Source organism: Nyctibius grandis, chromosome 5 (assembly GCF_013368605.1).
Source record: "Nyctibius grandis isolate bNycGra1 chromosome 5, bNycGra1.pri, whole genome shotgun sequence".
NCBI classification, from domain to species: Eukaryota; Metazoa; Chordata; class Aves; order Nyctibiiformes; family Nyctibiidae; genus Nyctibius; species Nyctibius grandis.
Window position 1 is genome coordinate 27,028,378 of NC_090662.1, and position 19,936 is coordinate 27,048,313.

General features: G+C 36.3%; 1 protein-coding gene across 1 annotated transcript in view; it reads left to right on the top strand.

Moving 5' to 3' along the window:
- Positions 1 to 19,936, top strand: part of CADPS2 (calcium dependent secretion activator 2) — a 337,802-nt gene that overhangs the window by 229,947 nt on the left and 87,919 nt on the right. Inside the window, exons 12-13 of the mRNA XM_068400325.1 lie at positions 4,274 to 4,410; positions 8,031 to 8,218. Coding sequence (XP_068256426.1) covers positions 4,274 to 4,410; positions 8,031 to 8,218 — 325 coding nt within the window. The remainder of the gene's footprint in view (positions 1 to 4,273; positions 4,411 to 8,030; positions 8,219 to 19,936) is intronic.

Below are 19,936 nucleotides of genomic sequence, written 5' to 3' on the forward strand. Positions count from 1 at the left end.
TTCAATTAATTAAGTCTTTTAGAAAACAAACACAAATAAAATATATTTCTTCCTTTGACATAGTTTTCTCAGCAGGTTTGGCATCTTTATATCTATCATACACTTTGCCACCTGGAAGAGTGGAGTAACTCCACCATCCCTGCATGTTCCCCCATTCCCCTTCATGCCCCATTCCTGCTTGCCTCCAACTGCCCCCATCTCCCTTTTAGAAAGAAGAGGTTAAAACTGGCCACCACCGTGCTACTCAGAAACATGCAAAAACTAATTGGTATCCTGTTCAAATTTGTCCTTTGGGCAAAATACTGGCAGTCCATCAGTGTGCTATCCCCAGCCTGATGGTCAGGTCATACAGGCCAGCACTGCTTTCTCCTATTCTTCCACTTAATAACTCCATCTGTTATTTCGTTGTCTGAAATTTAAATGATGAGATTCTGGGGGCATAGATTGTCTCTTTGGCCTGTGTTTCTAGCATGTAGCACTTTAGAGTCCTGGTCAATGATCAGGAGTCGAATGTTCCCAGTGTAAGCTGTCACTATCTGTATGGAGTGGCACTTGAAGGAATGTAATGCATGTCTTGCCACTGTCTTTTGCAAAGAGCATGTACACCTTCATCTTCATCCAACCAGTTCCAGCCTCTTCTGTGTCAGAGTCATAGTTCTTACCCTACTACTCCCAATCTCTAAATCTTTTTAATCCCTACAATACTAGATTTCTTGTCCTACCTGCTCTTCTTTCCTGTCTGCCTGAGTTAGTTCAAATTGCTTCCACGGTGCTTAAACTCAAGCAGGGATGTCACTGAGAGCCACAAAAGGGAGGAGGTCACCACTTTGCAAGGCCAGTTCCTGCAGTTCACCTAGCACAGAGTAAATGCTACAGAAAATGTGTATTTGCTTCTGGGCTGGAATGGGGCAGAGATGATGCCTAGTGATTTGGTTATCACTAGGAACCACTCAAGCATGTGCCATAAACATGGAATTCTTGGTAGTCTGAATTCACTCAACTCTACTGAGTCACTGAGGATGTGATGATTTTTATAGCCTTTGCAGCTGGACTAAAAGGGAAGTTTCTTGCAAGATGGCAAAAGGCAATATTCAGATGCTATTTACCAATATCAATATCTTTGTCTAAAAGAACACCCAAAGAATTTGCTAAAAACTCCTGCACAGCTTTTGTAAGTTTTTTCTGTATTTTTAAAATATACATATTTGTCCTACCTTGATCTAAAAAAAAATGATAGTTTTTTTGGCTGCTGGTTTCCAAAAGATTAAATAAATACACAACCTGAAACAGACAGTTGTAACATGGCAATAGGCAGGCCAAACAGAGTTTGAGTTAGAGCAATTTGAAAAGCAGGACAACAAATTCCACTAAGAAGAGAAGACACACTGATTGTGAAAAAGCAGCAGAAGTATTACTGCTTCAGGGTTCTCCCCAAATATCTTCCCAATATTCCCCAAGATTGAGAAAGTGAAGAAAATAAAATGCATTTGCATGTAGCTTGAACAGGACATCTAAAGATCATTTGTGTAGGCTTTTGAAAAATACAGTTGCTAACAATTTTTAAAGGTAGGGGGTGAAATAATTTTTACATCAGAGTCGTATAACATTTATGAATTCCTCATAATCTTTGATCAGGTTCTTATATTTTTTAAAAAATCCATTTTGTTTCAAAAAGATCTACCAGTTTTCTTGTATGTATATAATAAGAATAAAATAAAATGTAATGTGTTACAGTAGATCTATTTTTCTATTATTTCCTGCTTGCCTACAGCTGGCAACGGTAAGTTTTTAATTGTTTTTCTGTTGCTAAAATGTATTTGGTAACAGAACTTCTGGTTACAGACAATGTTATTTGTACTGTTTGATTCACTTAAAAAGATGGTGATCCGTCATGGATCTTTCTGTAGAATTTATATTTCTGTATATTTTCTGTATATATTTCTGTATATATATTTCTGTAGTATTTATATTTTCAAATAAATTTTTTTTCCTTCTTTTTCCCAAATTATGTAATCGCAGATTCTGCTTTCACAGGCTGCATTGTATTTTATAGGTCACCTTACACATTCTGATCATCTGGATGACAGTATCAGAATGTTGAATCTGTTTCATTTGCAACATCCAGTCTCCTGATTTCAAAATACTTAATTACTTGTCAGTACTTACACAGATTTTCTTTTAAAAAAGAGGAATCTTTTATATTTGTGTGGTTAACCAGAGAAAAAAATCAAGCTAGTTAGTTAAAGAAAAATTCAGCTGTGTATAATTTGTATGTGAGACCAATAGCAGAAAGAAATATTAATCCTTTTTCTTTTCTGTCATCTGTTTTATTGTAAATAATGGCTTGGTAAATCAGATATTCATATAAGAAGGAAAATTTACAAGAAATGTAGAAACCAGTCACTTACACATTAAACGTACCGGGTCTGGAAAACTTTTATCTCTGTATGGATCATTTTGGAAACTATAGATAACTTCATGTTGTAGTTTAGTACTTTCAGTAATGTAGTTGTGTTGATATCGGTTGTTTATCTTTGAATTCATGTGTTTAAATACATTTGAATTGCACTAATTAAGAGAGAGCGTTTCATGTGCCTATGTCAAAAATATGAGCTGTTTGTCATAGGTTAGTCTAATATTGTTGATCTATGTAATCGCATATGCTACTGATCCTTAAATCATTAAAAATATATGCTGCTGTTTCTCTGGGGTGACAGTCTCATACCTTACACCATCGGTGTATTGTCATACTGTTTATTTGCTACATCCACCTTGGTGAAGTCTGTCACATGGATGTGACTCTTGCTTTGACAATGCAAAGCCAAGTGATATGAATTAGTTTCTGCATCTTTCCAGGATGTGATGCTGCAGATCTTTCAGCTTGAATTAAATAATTCTTCCATCCACAAATACAGCTGAAAGTTGGACTTGACATGGATCAATATGATCTGGGGCTAAATTTCTAAATGTGACTGATTATGTTAGCATCATGCCCACAGATCAATATTGAGTTTTATTATGAACCTGACTCTATAATTGGGTTTAATCAATAAACTTTTGTCTCCTTTTCTTTAGAAATTTTAGGTTTGTACTATGCAGGTTTTCAAAATTGCATTTAGGATACACTTAGATCTATACTTTTCTAGTAACGAATATAAAAAGACCTAGGTTTGAATTTAAAGGAACAAAGAGCTAAGACCCTATTGAAAGGCGAAGTCAATTTTTAAGTTGATAGGACTGTTCACCCCAGTACAGTCTATAGAATCCAAGACAGCTAATGTGCTAATACATAACTAGTCCTTTTGGGCACTGTAAGGCTTTTTCTGTCCATACTTGATAGATAATTCACATTGAGGACTTCGACAAAACATAGCACTAATAAAAGCAGTCACTAGAGCCTCTCTTTTGATAAACCCGCGGGGTTTAAAGGCGCTGAAAGATGCAATCTGTGAAGAACAATAAATTTGGGCCTTTGATTGAAGTGCCATTTGGGATGGTATGTTTTCTCTATGTATTTACACAAAAATGCTGCTCCCTTTTTCACTACTCTTTGCTGGAAGGTTGAAGGAGCTCTTTGCCATTACTACATTAAGGTTTGTCTCATTAAAAGCTGAGTACAAAAAGAAGGCTGGAAATGACCTAGCTCAAGCCAGTGTGTTCATTTCTGCTCCAGTTTGCCATTTGAGAAGTAGGCTTCAAGCCATGGTGAATATTTCTATGAGTGGTACTTTGATCTGTGGTAAAGATGCTCTTTCTTATCTGAAGAAATAAATGCATAAACCTTTTATTTTTTTGCAATGGAGGAAGGATATTTATTTGGTTATTTTGCTAAAATTAGAAAGAGAGCCACACAAAACCAGGAAATTAGAGAACACGTTTTTTTTCATACTCATAACATTGTTTTCTAAGTTCTAACTTTTGAAGAGCTCCACTAGAAAACCATGATTTAAGAATTATTTTAATGTACTATGTAGTATTTTCCAGTAGCCTTTCTAAATTTTGTTTAATCTGTCAATGGGCAACTTTATTTTTTTTCACTGTTACACTACATAGATTGGTATGATAGAAAAATAATTCAGTAATATTATTTTCAGATTAAAACCCAAGATTCTATAATAAGTCACCTGGTAGCATCTACTTATGTGACTTATTTCTTTGAGATATTTTCAAGAAAATTTATATGAGACTTAAATACCATGTGTACACTTGTGTTTGTAAATCTGCACACAAACTCACATGTATTGTTCTGCACGTTTTTCCTTTGTATGAACAGATACAGACCGTGGTCAGAAACATGGCATGGATGAGTTTATTTCTGCTAATCCCTGCAAATTTGACCATGCTTCCCTCTTTAGACTGCTTCAGAGGCAGACCTTGGATCACAGATTGAATGACTCCTATTCTTGTTTGGTGAGTACTGGCTGGAAGATAGATATAAAGAAGTGAGAAATAGTTGTTACAAAGTAGTCCTTTCTTCCTAGTTCATTCAATAGCTGCGCTTGTAGGTGGAATAAAGGGTCCAATCGATTGGTTTCAAATTTGAAAATTATACACTTGCAAGCTGCTGCTGTGCCACTCAATAGAAAGCAAAGAGACCCAAACTGTCTCTGATTTTATCAGCTGAAATTTATCATGTCCTCTATGAAGGTTTGAATAAAAACGGAAGGTTTTGATAATGTTAAGAGCTCCTGTGGTAGGATTTACTGACACCTGTACAGGCATTTTAAGGTACAAACGTAGTCACTTCATGTCAGACATTTTCACTTATCTTGTAATTCTTCATTCCACTGTGGTGTGAAGAAGGAAAAACACCAGAAGAAGGGAAACAGAACCACAGGCAATATAGATATATGAGCATGTATGTATTACCTGAATTGCAAATAACAAATGGGAGTGTAATTATTAAACAAAAAAAGTGTAAAATGTGATCTCTGTATCAAAATGAATGCTTTTCACATTCAAAGACAACTATAAAAGATAAGATATTGGCATAACATGCTTCTGTGTTTGTAGCTGCAGTTTCCCTTTCCTACATAACATTTTCTAGTCTATGCTTTGTGGACTGGGAGCTGAGGATGGGACTGCTTCAGGTTTTGTTTTCAGTAGGGAAAACCAGCAACAATCTCCTGGAAGTCCATCAGATTATACACACTTGTTAAACAAGTTTATGTCAGTCAGACCTCGTAAATTCCTGAGGCTTTATTTTTCACCTGATATCGTGTCTGAAATAGTGATCTCTCACTGAGGACCTGAAATGCCTCATAGCACATAATTTTTTTTCGCTTTACTATCCCAACAGCAACAAAAAAGGATAACTTTTTTTTACTTCTTTTTTTCCATTGGTCTGACTAGTCATATAATACAAAGATAATGATGGCTTTTTTAAGTTTGTTTGCAAGTGTAAAAAAGAAAAAAAAAATGATTATTTGATGACAGTTGCTTCCTTTTTAAAATACTACCAGATAAGTATGTATAGAAAAAGTTAAAGGACTCGTTTTCTGTCTGGGAGTTGCACACTGAATCAAAGAAGAGGCCCAAAGGTACATCTGTACAAAGTAATTGGCACTCAAAGAGAAAATGGTTAGCTTTCTAACAGTGCATTGGGGTCAAAATCTTTTTTTATAATAATAATAAAGTAAGACACTTAATATAACCTTGAAATCAGGAACTTTTAGAAGAGGTTACGTGAAATACACAGTGCTATAGCAACCATAAAGCAGATGCATTTCTTATTCTTCTTTTTAAAATTCAGCTTTTACTAAGTAGAATGGGCGATCATTTTTTGTTTAATCACATATTTAAGATTCTTTTTTAATTTAAAAAATTGGGAATGTCAAAGTAGCGATGGAATACATGAACATATAAGTGTGATTTTTTTTTTCTTGCACAGTTCATTTCCTATCATTTTTGGAAACAATGCATCCCTTTATTTCAATAAATATAGAGTAACCACACATACAACTTGTAAAGATAAAAACAAAAATGAGTAAGAATTAATATTAAGCACAGTTCTGTATTAAATTACTAACTGACCCATTGTTCTTTAATTTTATGTTCTTCTTTTTTTGGTGGGTTTTTTTTCAGTTATACAATAAAAATATGCAGTTATCTAATACTCTGTAGCATTTAGTTGTTACGTGTTTGTGACACTTACGCATGGTATGGGATTGAACAAGGGCAAGAAAGGCTCATATTTATATGAACATGACCACAGTAAAACAGATCTCTTGCAGAGACTGAAGTTAAAGTAATGAGTTCTTTAAAAATTTGTATTTTTGTCACAATTTTCTGCTATGAGAATGTACAGAAATTTTAATAATTCTTTCCTTTTGCATGGGTAGGCATTGACATGCAGCATTTTGTTATGTTTTCCATAAAGATGTAGAGAGAGATCAGTGACGATGATGTCTTGGCAGAATATCAATCAATCACAATAATCACTGTTTATTATATCTAGGTATAGGTTACATATTATTGCAGAAATTCAGTTACAATCCCTTTTCTTTCTTCTTACAATGGAATACCATTATTTTCTAGCAAACACCTATGTAAGTTATGTGAGCCATTGGAACATGACTGTATATTAGTTTAAAACACTGAGTACTGTTCTGGGTGCTGTAATAAAGCTAAGTGTTCTCTAGAAATAGCTGAAGCTCTTTAAAGGCAGTGGAAACATTAACTTCAAAGAAATTAATCAGGAGCAAATAAATTTATGAAATAACTTTGAGGTGTTCTGGTTTGCAAATAGTAAGTTAAGTTAGGGGAGAACATAAAATTTAAATTCCTGTCTCATGCAAGTCTTTTGGTAAAGTTAAAAGACAGATTATTTAAACCTGATGTGAATGTATTTTTAAATATTGTTTAATAGTATTTGGGCTGGTATTTTTTATAAATATTAAGCACCTGGGCTTGCAGAAGTATTCACAAGCAATAGGGAAATACTGGTATTCAGCTGCTAAACTGATGTTATAAATTCATGATTTGCAAAATCATTTTTCTTATCCAAGTTATTTATATATTTGAGTTCAGGTGTTCCTCAGTCTCTCTTAACCATTTGGCAGGGATGATGAGAGGAAAATATCACCACAATTAAGAAAAGAACAAAGAAAAATGCTTATTTAGAACAGCCATGCAGTAGCTGTGGTGTTCCAAGGTTCATGTTTTTCTCCCTGCTGCTTTTTGGAAGCACACTGTGCTATCTTTTTTCATGTTAGGAGGCAAAGCAATCAAGGCTCTTCTGTTTTACATTTCTACATCAAGAATCAATTATTTCTTTTACACTCTGGCTTCACTCAAAAACTATTTGTGTGGTGGGAAGGAGTCTGTACTTTCTTCATGTCTGTGTCAGGGTTATTCCGTTCTGGTCTCATCAAGACTCTGCCCGAGTAAGCCCTCAATATGCCCCAGAATATCTAATTATTATTTAAGGTGAAATCATACTCATCTTATTCAGGTGGCTTTTAACAAACTACCCAGCTTTCTATCTCTTTACTAGTATAAGTTGTTAAGAAGTTGTTAAAAAGTGCATGCGTGTTACCTAAGAAATAGGGTAAATGGTCAAATTGTGATTCTCTCACATTAAAGTTGCAGCCATGGGGAACTGACTGTCCAGAAACTGTGTTTTAACTGTCCATGTTAATGTCCCTCACCATTACACAAATGTTCTCTTGTAGCTTGCAATTAATTACTTGAACAAAACTAATTCTTTTAAAGGGTTAGTTTATTTTATATTAGGTATTGATATAACTGAATCTGTACCAGACTTTGGATGTATTAGCTTATTTTTGTAAACCATATACTTCATAGTAGTGGTAACTCAGAACTGACATTTAACTCCTTTCAGCAAGAGGGCTATTGTTGGTTCTAGCTTCCAGTGCCATCAGCATTAGTCAGATATAAATCATTCTAGTATAAAAAGTTTATGTAATGCACATAAAAATATATGCCTCTGTTCTTTATTTCATTGAAAAGCTGTGAGTGGGAAAAGCAATCTCAAAATGTTGTGGGTTTTTTTTCCCTTTCTCTTTCAGGGTTGGTTTAGCCCAGGTCAAGTCTTCGTATTAGACGAATACTGTGCTCGATATGGAGTGAGGGGCTGTCACCGCCATCTTTGCTATCTCAATGAATTGATTGAACATTCAGAAAATGGTTCTGTCATTGATCCAACGTTGCTCCACTACAGTTTTGCATTTTGTGCTTCTCATGTTCATGGTAACAGGTAATTTAATGGTACATTTTTAAATTCATAGCCTTAGGAGGAAGCAAAAGTATAGGCTCTTCCATTCGCCAAGTAGGGAAGTTGCACACGCCAAAAATCAGTTCATGAAAGTTTTTCTAGAGGTCTTGGAGGTTCTATACAGATTACTATATTTAAAAAAAAGTCTCCTTTCAGTTTGTAGTATCTTAATGCAGTGTGTTTTCTTGGGCATTGTATAGACAGGCTGATTTAAGGCTAAAGACATCATCCTGGTAAAAAGGTAGTCTTCTACATTCTGCATTTGTGTTGTGTTAGTGAATGGTGTTTCCAGTGAACATTTTGAACAATATTGCAGTTTAAGGGAAGCTGTGACTCTATTTCTACTAATCATACTATACTGAGTTCTAGCTGTGCTACCACAAGGAGAAAAAACATATTGGGAATGTGGTGTGACCCCCATCCAGGGGGAGCTAGGACACTTCTGTAATTCTTTCCACTCAAGGGACAGGCTGCTTCAGGAGCTGTTGATCACAGTGATGCTCTTGGGACAATGGCTTCCTTCCACTTGCAAGTGAAAGACTTGGAAAAAATTAAGTTGTTGCTTTGATGTGCTAAGCATTAGGAACATTGGCACACATTCTTTAAAACAAGCTTTTGCCTCTTCTGTGTCTTAATCCAAATTGTGAGGGAACTAGATCTGCTGTCAAACAGCTGGTATTAGAGATAGGATCATTGGATAATTCAGGTTGGAAGGGACCTCAGGAGGTCTCTAGACCAACCTCTTGCTCCAAGCAGGGTCGTTTGTGAGATCAGACCAGGTTGCTCAGGGCTTTATCCAGTCAGGTCTTTACCCAGTTTGAACCTGTCTTATTTCAATGTAGTTATATCCATTGTCTCTTGTCAACCTCCCAGTAGCAGCTGGGGAAGCTACCATTCAGTCCCTCTAGATACCACCTATTCTCCAGGCTGAACAAGCCCAGCTCCCTCAGCCTCTCCTCAGAGCAAGTGCTCTGGCCTCTGACTGTCATGGTGGCCATCCACTGAACTTGCTCAAGTTTACCCATGTCTTCCTTGTACTAGAGTGGGGCGTAGGGCAGGCAATCTGTCAAATTATAGGACGAGGTGCATTTATACCCTGCTGTGCACACTAGGTTTGTAGACTGCAGTAGGAAATATGTTTAAAAAGTTCAAAAATAACAAGGGAAAACCGAATAGATCTCCCCCCTCTCAACTGATCCAATCCTGCCACTAAGGGAAAACCTACTCACAGTCCCAAAAAGCGATTACTGTGATGCTGTTAGTAAATCCACAAAACTGAATTCTGGTAGGGATCAGAAGAAAGATAGGTTTTATTTCCAACATGTATGGTTATGTTGCCTTGCAACCAGTCAGTTACAGAGGCCATTTCACTTGTCATCGAGCCAGTGAAGAAGGGACAATCCTTAAAAAGGATATTGTTTCCTTCATGGGCTCAGACAAAGTCTCATCTGTGAGAACAGGAGCTGGGCATTTGTGACCTGAGTGTTTTGGTAGAGGGAGATTAACATTATGTAATCCTTGATAATAATATCCAAAATCAAAATGTTCTTGAATGTGCCTGAAATACTCTTAAGAATCTTAACGTTCATACTGGTAAGTTAGGCAATTTTCTGGCTTTTACTTGGTAACCTATTTTCTGTAAAAACATGCTGCTTTTGTCAGTTCCTGAAGAACCTGACACATTTGTATTTCCTATTGAGTCTAAGTCTGTGTTGTTTCTAGCCTTTTTATTACTGGTTTCAACCTAACAGGACAAATATATAGTGATAATTGCTCAAACTTATTTCACGAATTCAAAAGGTAGATACATTTCTTTTTATTTCATAATTTAAGTGAAGGACAACAGTGCATGCAGTGCATGAAAATATCTCAGGGAGCACATCATTTACACAGTGGTAAGCACTCTGTATTCTGTCTGTTCCTTCTGTATGGATATTCTCTGAATAGCATTAAGAGTGTTTTAGGAATAAAAGAACTGTTGAACAGAGAGGGTCTGACTAGAACTGAGATATTGTAAAAAGGAAGAAAAAAAGAAACATGAAGAAAGAAGAAAAGTAAGTCAAGGACAGAAGCAGACACACTCACTGAGGATGACAGACACACACATATACGCACATAATACATCCACTCATTCATCTGCCACAGCACAAAGAAATAGTAAAAGGGAAAAAAGAATTTCACAGACAATGCACAACAGGCCAAAGTTCTAGGCTGATCCCTGGCTTTATACATCTTAGTTTTATAAGTCAGGCTGAGAATTAGAAAGACCACAGAACAAAGACAAAGAGCTTTATACTCTGGGCATGATGTATTCAATTTATATTTCACCTTTGCTTCACAGAGGGATCTTAGACCTTCCACTAGCCTGAGAAAGATCATCAAAAATAATCTTGAAGTCAGGTGAGGGAGGAGCATGTAGAAATGCAGCCGTATCTGTAGTTCAAATTGTCAATTTCTTTTAGGCATGAATTTTAGCGTAGCAGGCAATCTAGTGATTTCAGTCAAATGATCAGATAAAGGTGTCACTCGCCTTCATTTCTGGTAGTCTGGTGAGGAGAAACTCAAGCACAAATCAGAGCAAATCTACCAAATATACCGGGGCCATACTAGGACATATGCTGAGCACACCAATGACTACATCTGATTTGCTAAATAAAACTGGTGAGGAAGCAGTGTCATACAATGGACCTCAGCTGTCCATTAGTCATAGGCACTCTCTAAGATCCCAGGCATGGTTGTGGGATTGTGTGTACTGAATACTGCTCCTACTAAGCACTATGAACAAGGCTGAATCAGCTTTGGCTCTTTCCACCCTTTGTAAGTCTCCAGAACTCTTCTGGCAGATTTTGAACCCTCGGGTATCCCCTATGTTCTTTTGCTGCACCCTAGGACTTGAAATATGAACTCTGATTCATGCTGCACGCTGTAATGCTCTTGCAGGCTGTAACACAATAGCCATGGTTTTATTTCAGAACACCTGGAATAAACACATAAAAGTAAATTGTTGTCCTAGAGTTTCAGGGACATTGTGGAGCACAGAGGAGACCTGAACTGAGCTCTGGTGTAGGCTATATGCAGCAGACCTTGCCACCTAGTCTCAGGACAAGAGGGCAGTCCTCAACTGTTTTCTTTCCTGAGACGAAGATATAGGTAACAAGTTCTGACAGAGTTATCAAGCATACCGGTACTTAGTGTGTCTCATATGCCAGTGTTGTTGGTTTGGGAACAGAAACGTTTATGCAAGATCGAACACGATATGCTGAGTCCTAGACTGAGGAATTCAAGCCTCATTCGTGCCTTTCCATTCCTGCTGAGAGGAGCATTATGACTGAGCTAACAAACTGCTTAGGTAGAGAAGGTGTTTCTGCTTTTGTGAATGACATTCTTAAGACATTCTCTTCCTAAATAGCCAAAAACCAAGATATTTTAGTAAAAGAGTAGCCTTGCTGAGTGTTTAAACAAAAACACATCCTTGTTTCTGAATCAACTGATTCCTTTTCCTCCAGTAAATAAAGTCAGCTTTCATTGGCTGTGCTTCTGGTGCTAAGTAGCTTTACAGCAGCATTTCCTTTGGCTCCTCTTCACAATGTTTTTCTTCTGAATTGTTGCACTTTATGGTCCCCATCAAAGTCATTAGTTCACAAGTGAACTTTTCACACTGCAGTTATGCATACACCTGTGTATCTCTGGTGAAAGTGAAATGGGCAGAACAAGGAACTATAGGATATTCCTGAATGCTGACATTTCAGTCTAAACAGTCCAGGTAGGAGCTATTGTTTTCTTCCCCATCACGTTCACTTTTGTCTACTTTTCATGCTGTGACTTCTATTCAGTCCCTCTTGTCTGAAATGGATGCTGGTGAGTATCACATGAAGTGCAAAGTGACTTCTTTCCACCTGCTGAGTTACAGACTGAATTGAAAAATTCAAAATTCAAGCATATTCCCTGGTTATACCTTTTTTCTCTTCAGAAAGCAAGCCTATTTATTGGAAGTTCATATATGAGAATTGAAGGTGAAAGTAATGCTACAAAAATCAGTTTCTAACTGAAGATAAATAGTTTCTTTCTGCCTTCATTTTGAAATCTTCAGCGCATGTGTGTTTGCATAGAAGACCAATCATATTGAGTTAGGGTTCTTCTAAGCCAGTCAGTCATCTGTCTCCAGCATTTAGCTGCTTGGAGTAAGAAAAGGGCAAGCATATGCAATATTTCCTCTTAGTGCTCTTTCAGTCTTTAACTCTGCAGCTCAGAATATGCCTGTTCAGTAACCTGGAGTGAGTCTCTGTTTTAGGTACTTGTCCATTGCACCCCTGAACCTGTGTAAGCCCTTCGCACCCTAAACACCTTTGGCAGCAAGTTCCACAACTCAGCTTCCTGTTGCTTGAAGAACTCTTGCTTTGAACTTGACTCCTACACATCTCATTTCATTCTCTGTTGCTATTGGAAGAGACAGAGGAGAGACAAAAAAAATATCCTTGCCTGTTGTCTCTTTGCTATCTAAGATTCAAGAAATAGGAGTGAACCATGCATTGATTACACTGGATGGATGTTTTCTGCTAATTCCTTATCCTTTTGTGGTAATTCCCAATGTTGATTTGCATCTTTGACTGCTACTGAACAGGGACAGTTTCATGGAATTATGTATCATAACACCAAGATCTCTGTCCTGAATAGCAACTGATTTTTCCTTGCATTTATCTACCTTGATCATCGTTGGCTGTTTTATTGTTACTTGATTTCATAGTGTCCTTCTGGAATTACACACTATGCCACATAACTATCATTACAATTGCATTTACTGTTACCTCAGTCTCTTAGCTGTTTGGCAGGTTATTTATGTATATTGTAAAATAACACAGGTCTCAGCACAGATCCCTGAAGAACTTTACTGATAACTTACCTTCACTGCAGGTACCACCATTTATTCCTACTCTCTCTTTTTCCACTGTAAATGTGAGGACTTTTACTCTTAGTGGCTGCTTAATTGCCTTAAAAGCTTTTGGTTAGGGACTCTGACAGAAGACTTCTGGAAATACTGGTACAGTCAGGTAACACTCATCCACCTGTTTTTGATCCCTTTGGAGAACTTCAGGAAGATGAGACGATAAGATTTCTCTGCCTTATGGCTTCAAAGCCATACAGACTTTTTTACAATAGATAACATTTACCCCATTTTCTTTAATTTTATCCTTAAATATCCTTATATTATGGTTCCTTCTATTTTTCTGGGATGTGGGTAATGCTTACTGGCCTGTAGTTCCCCCTACCTCCCCTGGACACTTCTGATTTTTAAATTGATCTCACATTCTTCACCTCCCATTCCTCTGGAGGAAGGCAGTTCTCAGTGAGCACTTTCACACAACCGTAGGTAATTCAGTTCTGGCCCTGGCAATTTACTGCTGTTTATTTTTCTAATTTGTTCCGTAAGCTTTTTCTTAGTTGCTTTAATTTTGGACAGATTCTGTGCTGAAAATAAAGATTTTTTTTTTTTGCTGTGAACAAGGATTCCAGTGTATGAGTCGTCTTAATTTCCTTCATAATAAACACCAGTGCAAAGAATTCATTTCATATCTCTACAATAGCCTTGCCGTCTCTGAGAGCTCCTCTTAGATCCTTGCCATCATTTGGCACTGTAGACTCTCTGATAGGCTTCTTGCTCCTTGTTATGCTTGGAGGAAATATCTTAAAAGTGGAGTAAATGAACACATAAGAGAAATGAAACTATGGAAACTTCAGAGAGTGCTATGCATTCATATATTTCTTTTCATTTTTCAGTGTTTTGTGATAAGAACCATTTATTTCCATTTTACACTTTGTGTCAAGTGATAAAAGAATGTTCAGAGAAATCATCCCTTTCAAATCTGGGACAAAGAACTTTGTAAAAATACAGAAAATAATATTACATTGCTCTGTCTCTTCTAATCATTTCTTGTGGAGCTTCCAAATAGATATTTCCTTCTCTTCTGACTAAGTTAACTCTAGAATTAAAGTAAGGTTGTCTGTATCTTGCTGGTTTCTCGTTCATTTTATATCTTTCATAAACAATATCCAATAAAATTTAATCAAAAATTCCAGAACTTAAGTCAGTAATTTCACCGTTTATCTGCACATGGTCACCATCTGACATGAAAGGTTTTATCCAGTTGATCTCTTCCCAGAAGTGTTATGTTTTTATATGTATAATGTTGTATATAAACATATTTGAATAGCATGTAGACTTCTTCTTAGATGGTTTTCCCAAGAAATCATTATTATCAGGATTTTATGGAACCTTTCAGTTTTAAGCAGTAGAAAATGCTTCCTCTTTTCTGCTGTGCTTCTTATTGACTCTCAACCCTACACATTCTGTCTGTGTTGTAATGATAGCAGGTGCAAGGTCTTCTTTCACTGATTTTTATTGGCAATTGGGCCTTCTGCTTTAATCTTAGATCTGTTCTGAGGCTGTCCAACAGCTGGAGGAAGGAGCCTGAGATCCCTTGCAGTGTGGATTGTTAGGGAAGTATGTTACATCAGAAGTTATATTCCATCAGCCCACCAGCTTCTTATATAAATTCTCTCTCATGTTTGATACAGCATCTAAAGACTTAACAAGAGTTTTTGTTTTGTAGTTTGTCTCATTTGTCTATCAGTCCTGTATAATGGAAATGGTGAGAGTGGATATCTCATACTCGAAAGCGTGTTTTTATGCAGAAGTCATTTGTTATCAGTCACCATTTCCCCAGAATAATGGAATGAGAAAATACACCTTTTAGTATTGGTATGCCATATGAGTTTGTGCTTCTAGATGCAAAGCAGTGTTCTCTCAAAACTGGAAAAACTAGTTGATCCTTGGACATTTATATCCCTTTTCTTCAAGTGAATGTAATCTTCCCCTTTTCTGAGGCTTGTTGGGCAATGCTGAGAATAGAACTTTTTCACTAGGTCTTTCAGTTTTATGTACTGCCCTGTGCCAAGCATCTTTCGTCATCCAGTTCGTCCTTCATTTTCATTTTTGGAAGCTGATCATCTTCAAGGTATATGGAGCACAGAGGAAAGTAAACCTTCTTTAATTTAATCTGTATTCTCCTTTTTAAGTGGTTCACTTATAAGCATCATATGCCCAGGCCTCTGATGTGAGGCCTCTCTAAATAGTTAAGTTTGTTTTTTTCTAGTTAATGTTGTTCAATTAGTGACAGAGCTTTCTATATATTACTGTTATAAGTAGCTACAAGAAAGTTATCAGTAGAGTTCTCCTGAGTTCAAAGCTAGAAGCAAAGTTCTTCCCCCTGTTGCAGGTACCAAGTGAAGCCATGTTGACCTCACCGTTGTTTAAGGAAGGATTCTGTTATGTGATGGAAAGTGCTAATAACTATAGTAATGTTATAATAAAATGTGTCCTCACTACAGTATTAACAAAGGCACATTTTTCAACACATCAAAACCAAATCTGCTTCTGAAACGTCTAAGAGAAATTGTCAACAGAAAATTAATCACAGTTCACACATTATTAAGAAATATTAGAACAAAGTTCTGCGTATTTAAGGTGATACTTGCCATCTTAGTCAATGAAGGAACAGCTAATGCTATTACATACTCTCACATTCCCTAAACATTGTACATTGTTCTATCATTAATTTCAACTGATTAATGCCTATACATACCCTTATACTTTGGGTAAAAAGATTTTATATTAGTACATGCTTAGCTTTTCAGTAGAAGGGCATTAATGAATCCCACCTAAAATATAACTGCATGAAAGATCATTAAAATTAACCTGATTTATCATCTTAATCTGTTTTAGTGGCCTTCAGAATTGGTCTTTTTCATTCACTTGTCTAAAAGAGGGTATGACCTGTAAGCAGATGTAGGATCAGCCTGAGAAATGCATACAGCAGAAGGTTCTATTGTGCCATTTTTTTTGTCAGAATGCTTGAAGAATAGTTAATATAAACAACAAAATGCTTGGTCTTCAAGTGCCTGCTGGTTAAAGCTATGTTTAAATGCCACGTGATAATTTGCTCTCTTCATTTTCTGTTAATAAAAAGACGTCTGCTCTGCCTGCTTCTAAGCTGATAATGTAAATTATTGTTTTTCTTAGACTTGTCTAACATAACCATGGACTCTGCAAAAGACTTAGTTAATACAATTGTGTTTTAAAGGAAAATTTGTGTATTAAAGTCCTTGGATATCAAAGTCCTATAAATAGATAATAGAAACTCTACATCAAAATTCTAAACAATTTAATCTTCTCTTTACTAAGAAACAAGAAGTCAAACTTTTATCGTGCTAATTTGAAAATTGTCACTGTTCTTTCCTGTTATTGTGCATCCTGCTGAATTTAGAAACAAGTGCTCTTAGAAAGCACTGAAGTCTTCTAAAACAATTTGTTTCTAGGAGCTAAGATGACATTTAAGTTTCGGTTTTGTTTTTCTTACACCCTTGAAATGTAGTTTATTATATAAATGTCTTGAAGAAAGACTTTAGCTGAAGTATTTTTCTTTTATTTTGTTTTTCATCATAATTTCTCATCTTTCTCTGGCAGATTCTTTTGGTCAGCCTTACTGTTCTCATCTATGTGTGTGTGTGTACATGTTAGAATATCAATCTGCGCATTGCTTTCCTCATACGCTTTGTTTTCATGACAGGCCAAAGTGATGGTCTGTGTTTTTAATGAGGAAAGCTTATTGAAAAGACTATAAACATTTGTAAAATATACAAATATGCAAAAAGCATGAGTATCAACAATGTTCCAGAGGAAAAAAGAAAAGTCAGTCATGTTCAGTTAGTATTTCACAACGCTGTCTCAACAAAACAGTCTTGCTTAAGGTGACAATTTAGTCTCTAAGAGGCCACTAGGAGAAGCTGTTTCCAAAGTTGAGGGCTGGAAACAATCTACAGGTCAACCCAATGTCCATCATATCTAGCTCCCATTGGAACTGGAATACCATTTTTAGCTCACGTGCCATAGCTACTCACAAAAATCTTGATCCTATAATGCATCAAGAGACCACTGCAAATTATTACAGGTTTTAAGACCTCTAGACATCAAAATATTTCTAGAGGGTACTCCAAGCCTTAAAGGATTATATCAGGTGAGGAAAAATAGTCTGTTCCCTAAATCCACCACCTGATCAATCAGCTTCCCTAGAGTGACTGCCATCAGGACACCAATCTTGCAAGATTGTCACAGTAAAAGTTTCTTCAAAAATTCTGGCCAGCCTCTGTTTTTGGTGTCATTATTTAAGTGTCTCATGGTCGAACAGCTACTTCCTACTTGAATTTACTAGCTCTAGTTCATGAGGTATTTATTTCAAATCTCTTTTGATATTTAAGTCTGAGTGAACTAAACAATTTGAGATGTGACCAGAGACAGCATTACGTCTGTGCCAGTTAGACTGTGATCTAAGCAGACAAGACAAGCCAATCCAAATCCAATTGACAGAGTTCTCAAAACATAGAAAACTAGTATAAGTGAGAGAGAGAAGGCTGCTCAGGTTTTGAGTGTTCACTGTTTCACCTAGTTCTCTAATACCAAAAGCAGTTGTGGAGAATGAGGAGGAAAAGAATGTGGAGGAAAGGAAAATTCATTCTCCGTTTATCTTCTTGAGAAGATAATGTTAAAATGAAAACTCTTCTTAAGACAGTCCATCACTTTTCTTGGCTGAGTCCTTCAAAGAGAGGTTTCAGGCTGCATTAAGAAATCTGAATACCGGTTTTGAGTGGAAAAAGTCAAGTCCAAACCATTATTCATAACATTTGGGATAGTAGGAAAGGCACATTTGTTGTTGTTTTTAGTTGCAAAATAGTTCTTGAGTAGTTTCTGGATGACTTAAACTTTTGAAAACCAAATGACTGCTTGAGTCTGATTTTCTTGGCAAGCACAGTGATTTGTAAATAAAAATAAGCAGCTCAAAAAAAGTGCTATTTTATTCTGTCTTTAAAGCAATTAAAGAAAAAGATCTATAAGACAAAATGAGTCAGAATTTTGAAACTTTATATCTATTTTTTCTATCTCAGCTCATCTCAGAGTCAGATTCTTTTTTCTGTGGCTTCTTTTTTCTCAGTAGTAGGTAGACATTCCCAAGAGTCGCAAAAAATGATTGCCAGCACAATATGTGTATCAGAACTGTGTTATAAAAATGCATTTTTATATTCTGCTTGTTGCAATAAGGCTAACAGGAAGAAGCAAAATAATGATTCAGAGTTTGCGTTGTTTTCTAAAAGCATATTTTCAAGAGACGAGTTTTTCAGTGCGATAGATGGTACATTTTTCTAACACCTTTTTGTGTACTCTTTCTTTTTTCTTCTGGGACATCTGCTTCTATCCTAACATCCACTGAAAATATATTTAACAGTTCTGAAAATTTTAGGTATTGTTAGCAAGGTTCTTTGTGACAACAGACTCAGTGAAGTGACAGGTCCCTGGTACGTAGTGATCCTAGCCTTAGTGCAGGTTGACAGATATGACATCCTACTGGCTCACCTTTTTCACTTATTGTTATCTGGACCCCTAGGTCTTTTCTGTCATATATATGACATGCCTCAGGGAGGTTTAATATGACAGAACTATTTGCTTTATCACTCCAGAGCACAATCTCTCCTGACAATGAAATCAGACAGTGCAATTTACTTAAATTTGAACCCTTTCCATCTGTCAGAAGGCTGAGGTAAAGTATCCTGGCATCCATCAAAAGAGAGAAGATAAGTCATTTGCTCTTTCACATCAAATTTATACAATAGTATATTGATGTGCCTGGTTACTCATATCTCCACCATATCTGATTTTTATTGTTATCTTCACAATAATTTAAGGAGGTTAGGCACTCCTTCCACCTTGACTTGACAGATCACAAATATAAGTGATTTAAGGGGTGAGAGAAGTGTTTATGTCATGACCAGGTAGCAACTTGTCCCTACTAGATTTAAGTATAGTGGAGAAAGTAAAAGTAGCAGTTTAGCAAACCAATGTTGTCTTTCTTCATGTCATTTTACTACAATTTTCTCAGTTCTAGAAACATTGACATGCAGTTTTGGAGGCTCTGGAGGACGTACAGGTTGGATCCACACTTAGTGTCAGGGTAGTAAACTCAGGTGGGAAGCAGTAGCTGTTTTGTTACCCTGGAGCTGGAAGTTAAGAGTAACAGGAAGTTTTCAGATACTTCTTTTTAAAGTATGCTGTATGTGGAGAAGTTGTGACTGCATGTAATGTGTATTTAAATTTCTTTAATTTTGTCACTATTTTAATATAAATACATTCATAAACCTTTATGCTAAGACTCTAAGTGTGTGCTTAACGTACTTAGTACAAGCCTTATTATTAATTCTGGGCATTTAAATTTGATGTTTAAAAAAATGCCAGTGCTTTTGTTTTTTAAAGGCTATTCATTTGTTGCATCCTTTATGCTATATTTATATGGAAGTCTTCTTTACATGCTGCTGTTTGTCATTATGGGACGGAGGATCAAAAATCTATGCTCACTCAGCAGGGGGATTCCTAGGTGTTACCTGCTCTGGCTTTTCTCACTGTAGTTTGCCTCCCACCTTTATTTTAAAATAACTTTCAGCCACATTGTGCCTCTGGGAAAATATCTGGAAGATTCAAGGAGTTTAAATTCAACAAGATCTGAGTAGGCCCCTCTATTATGCCAATAGTACTAATTTTCTGGAGAAAGGATATTATATATCTTTGGGAATGATTTGGAAGAAATATGTGCTACCTTG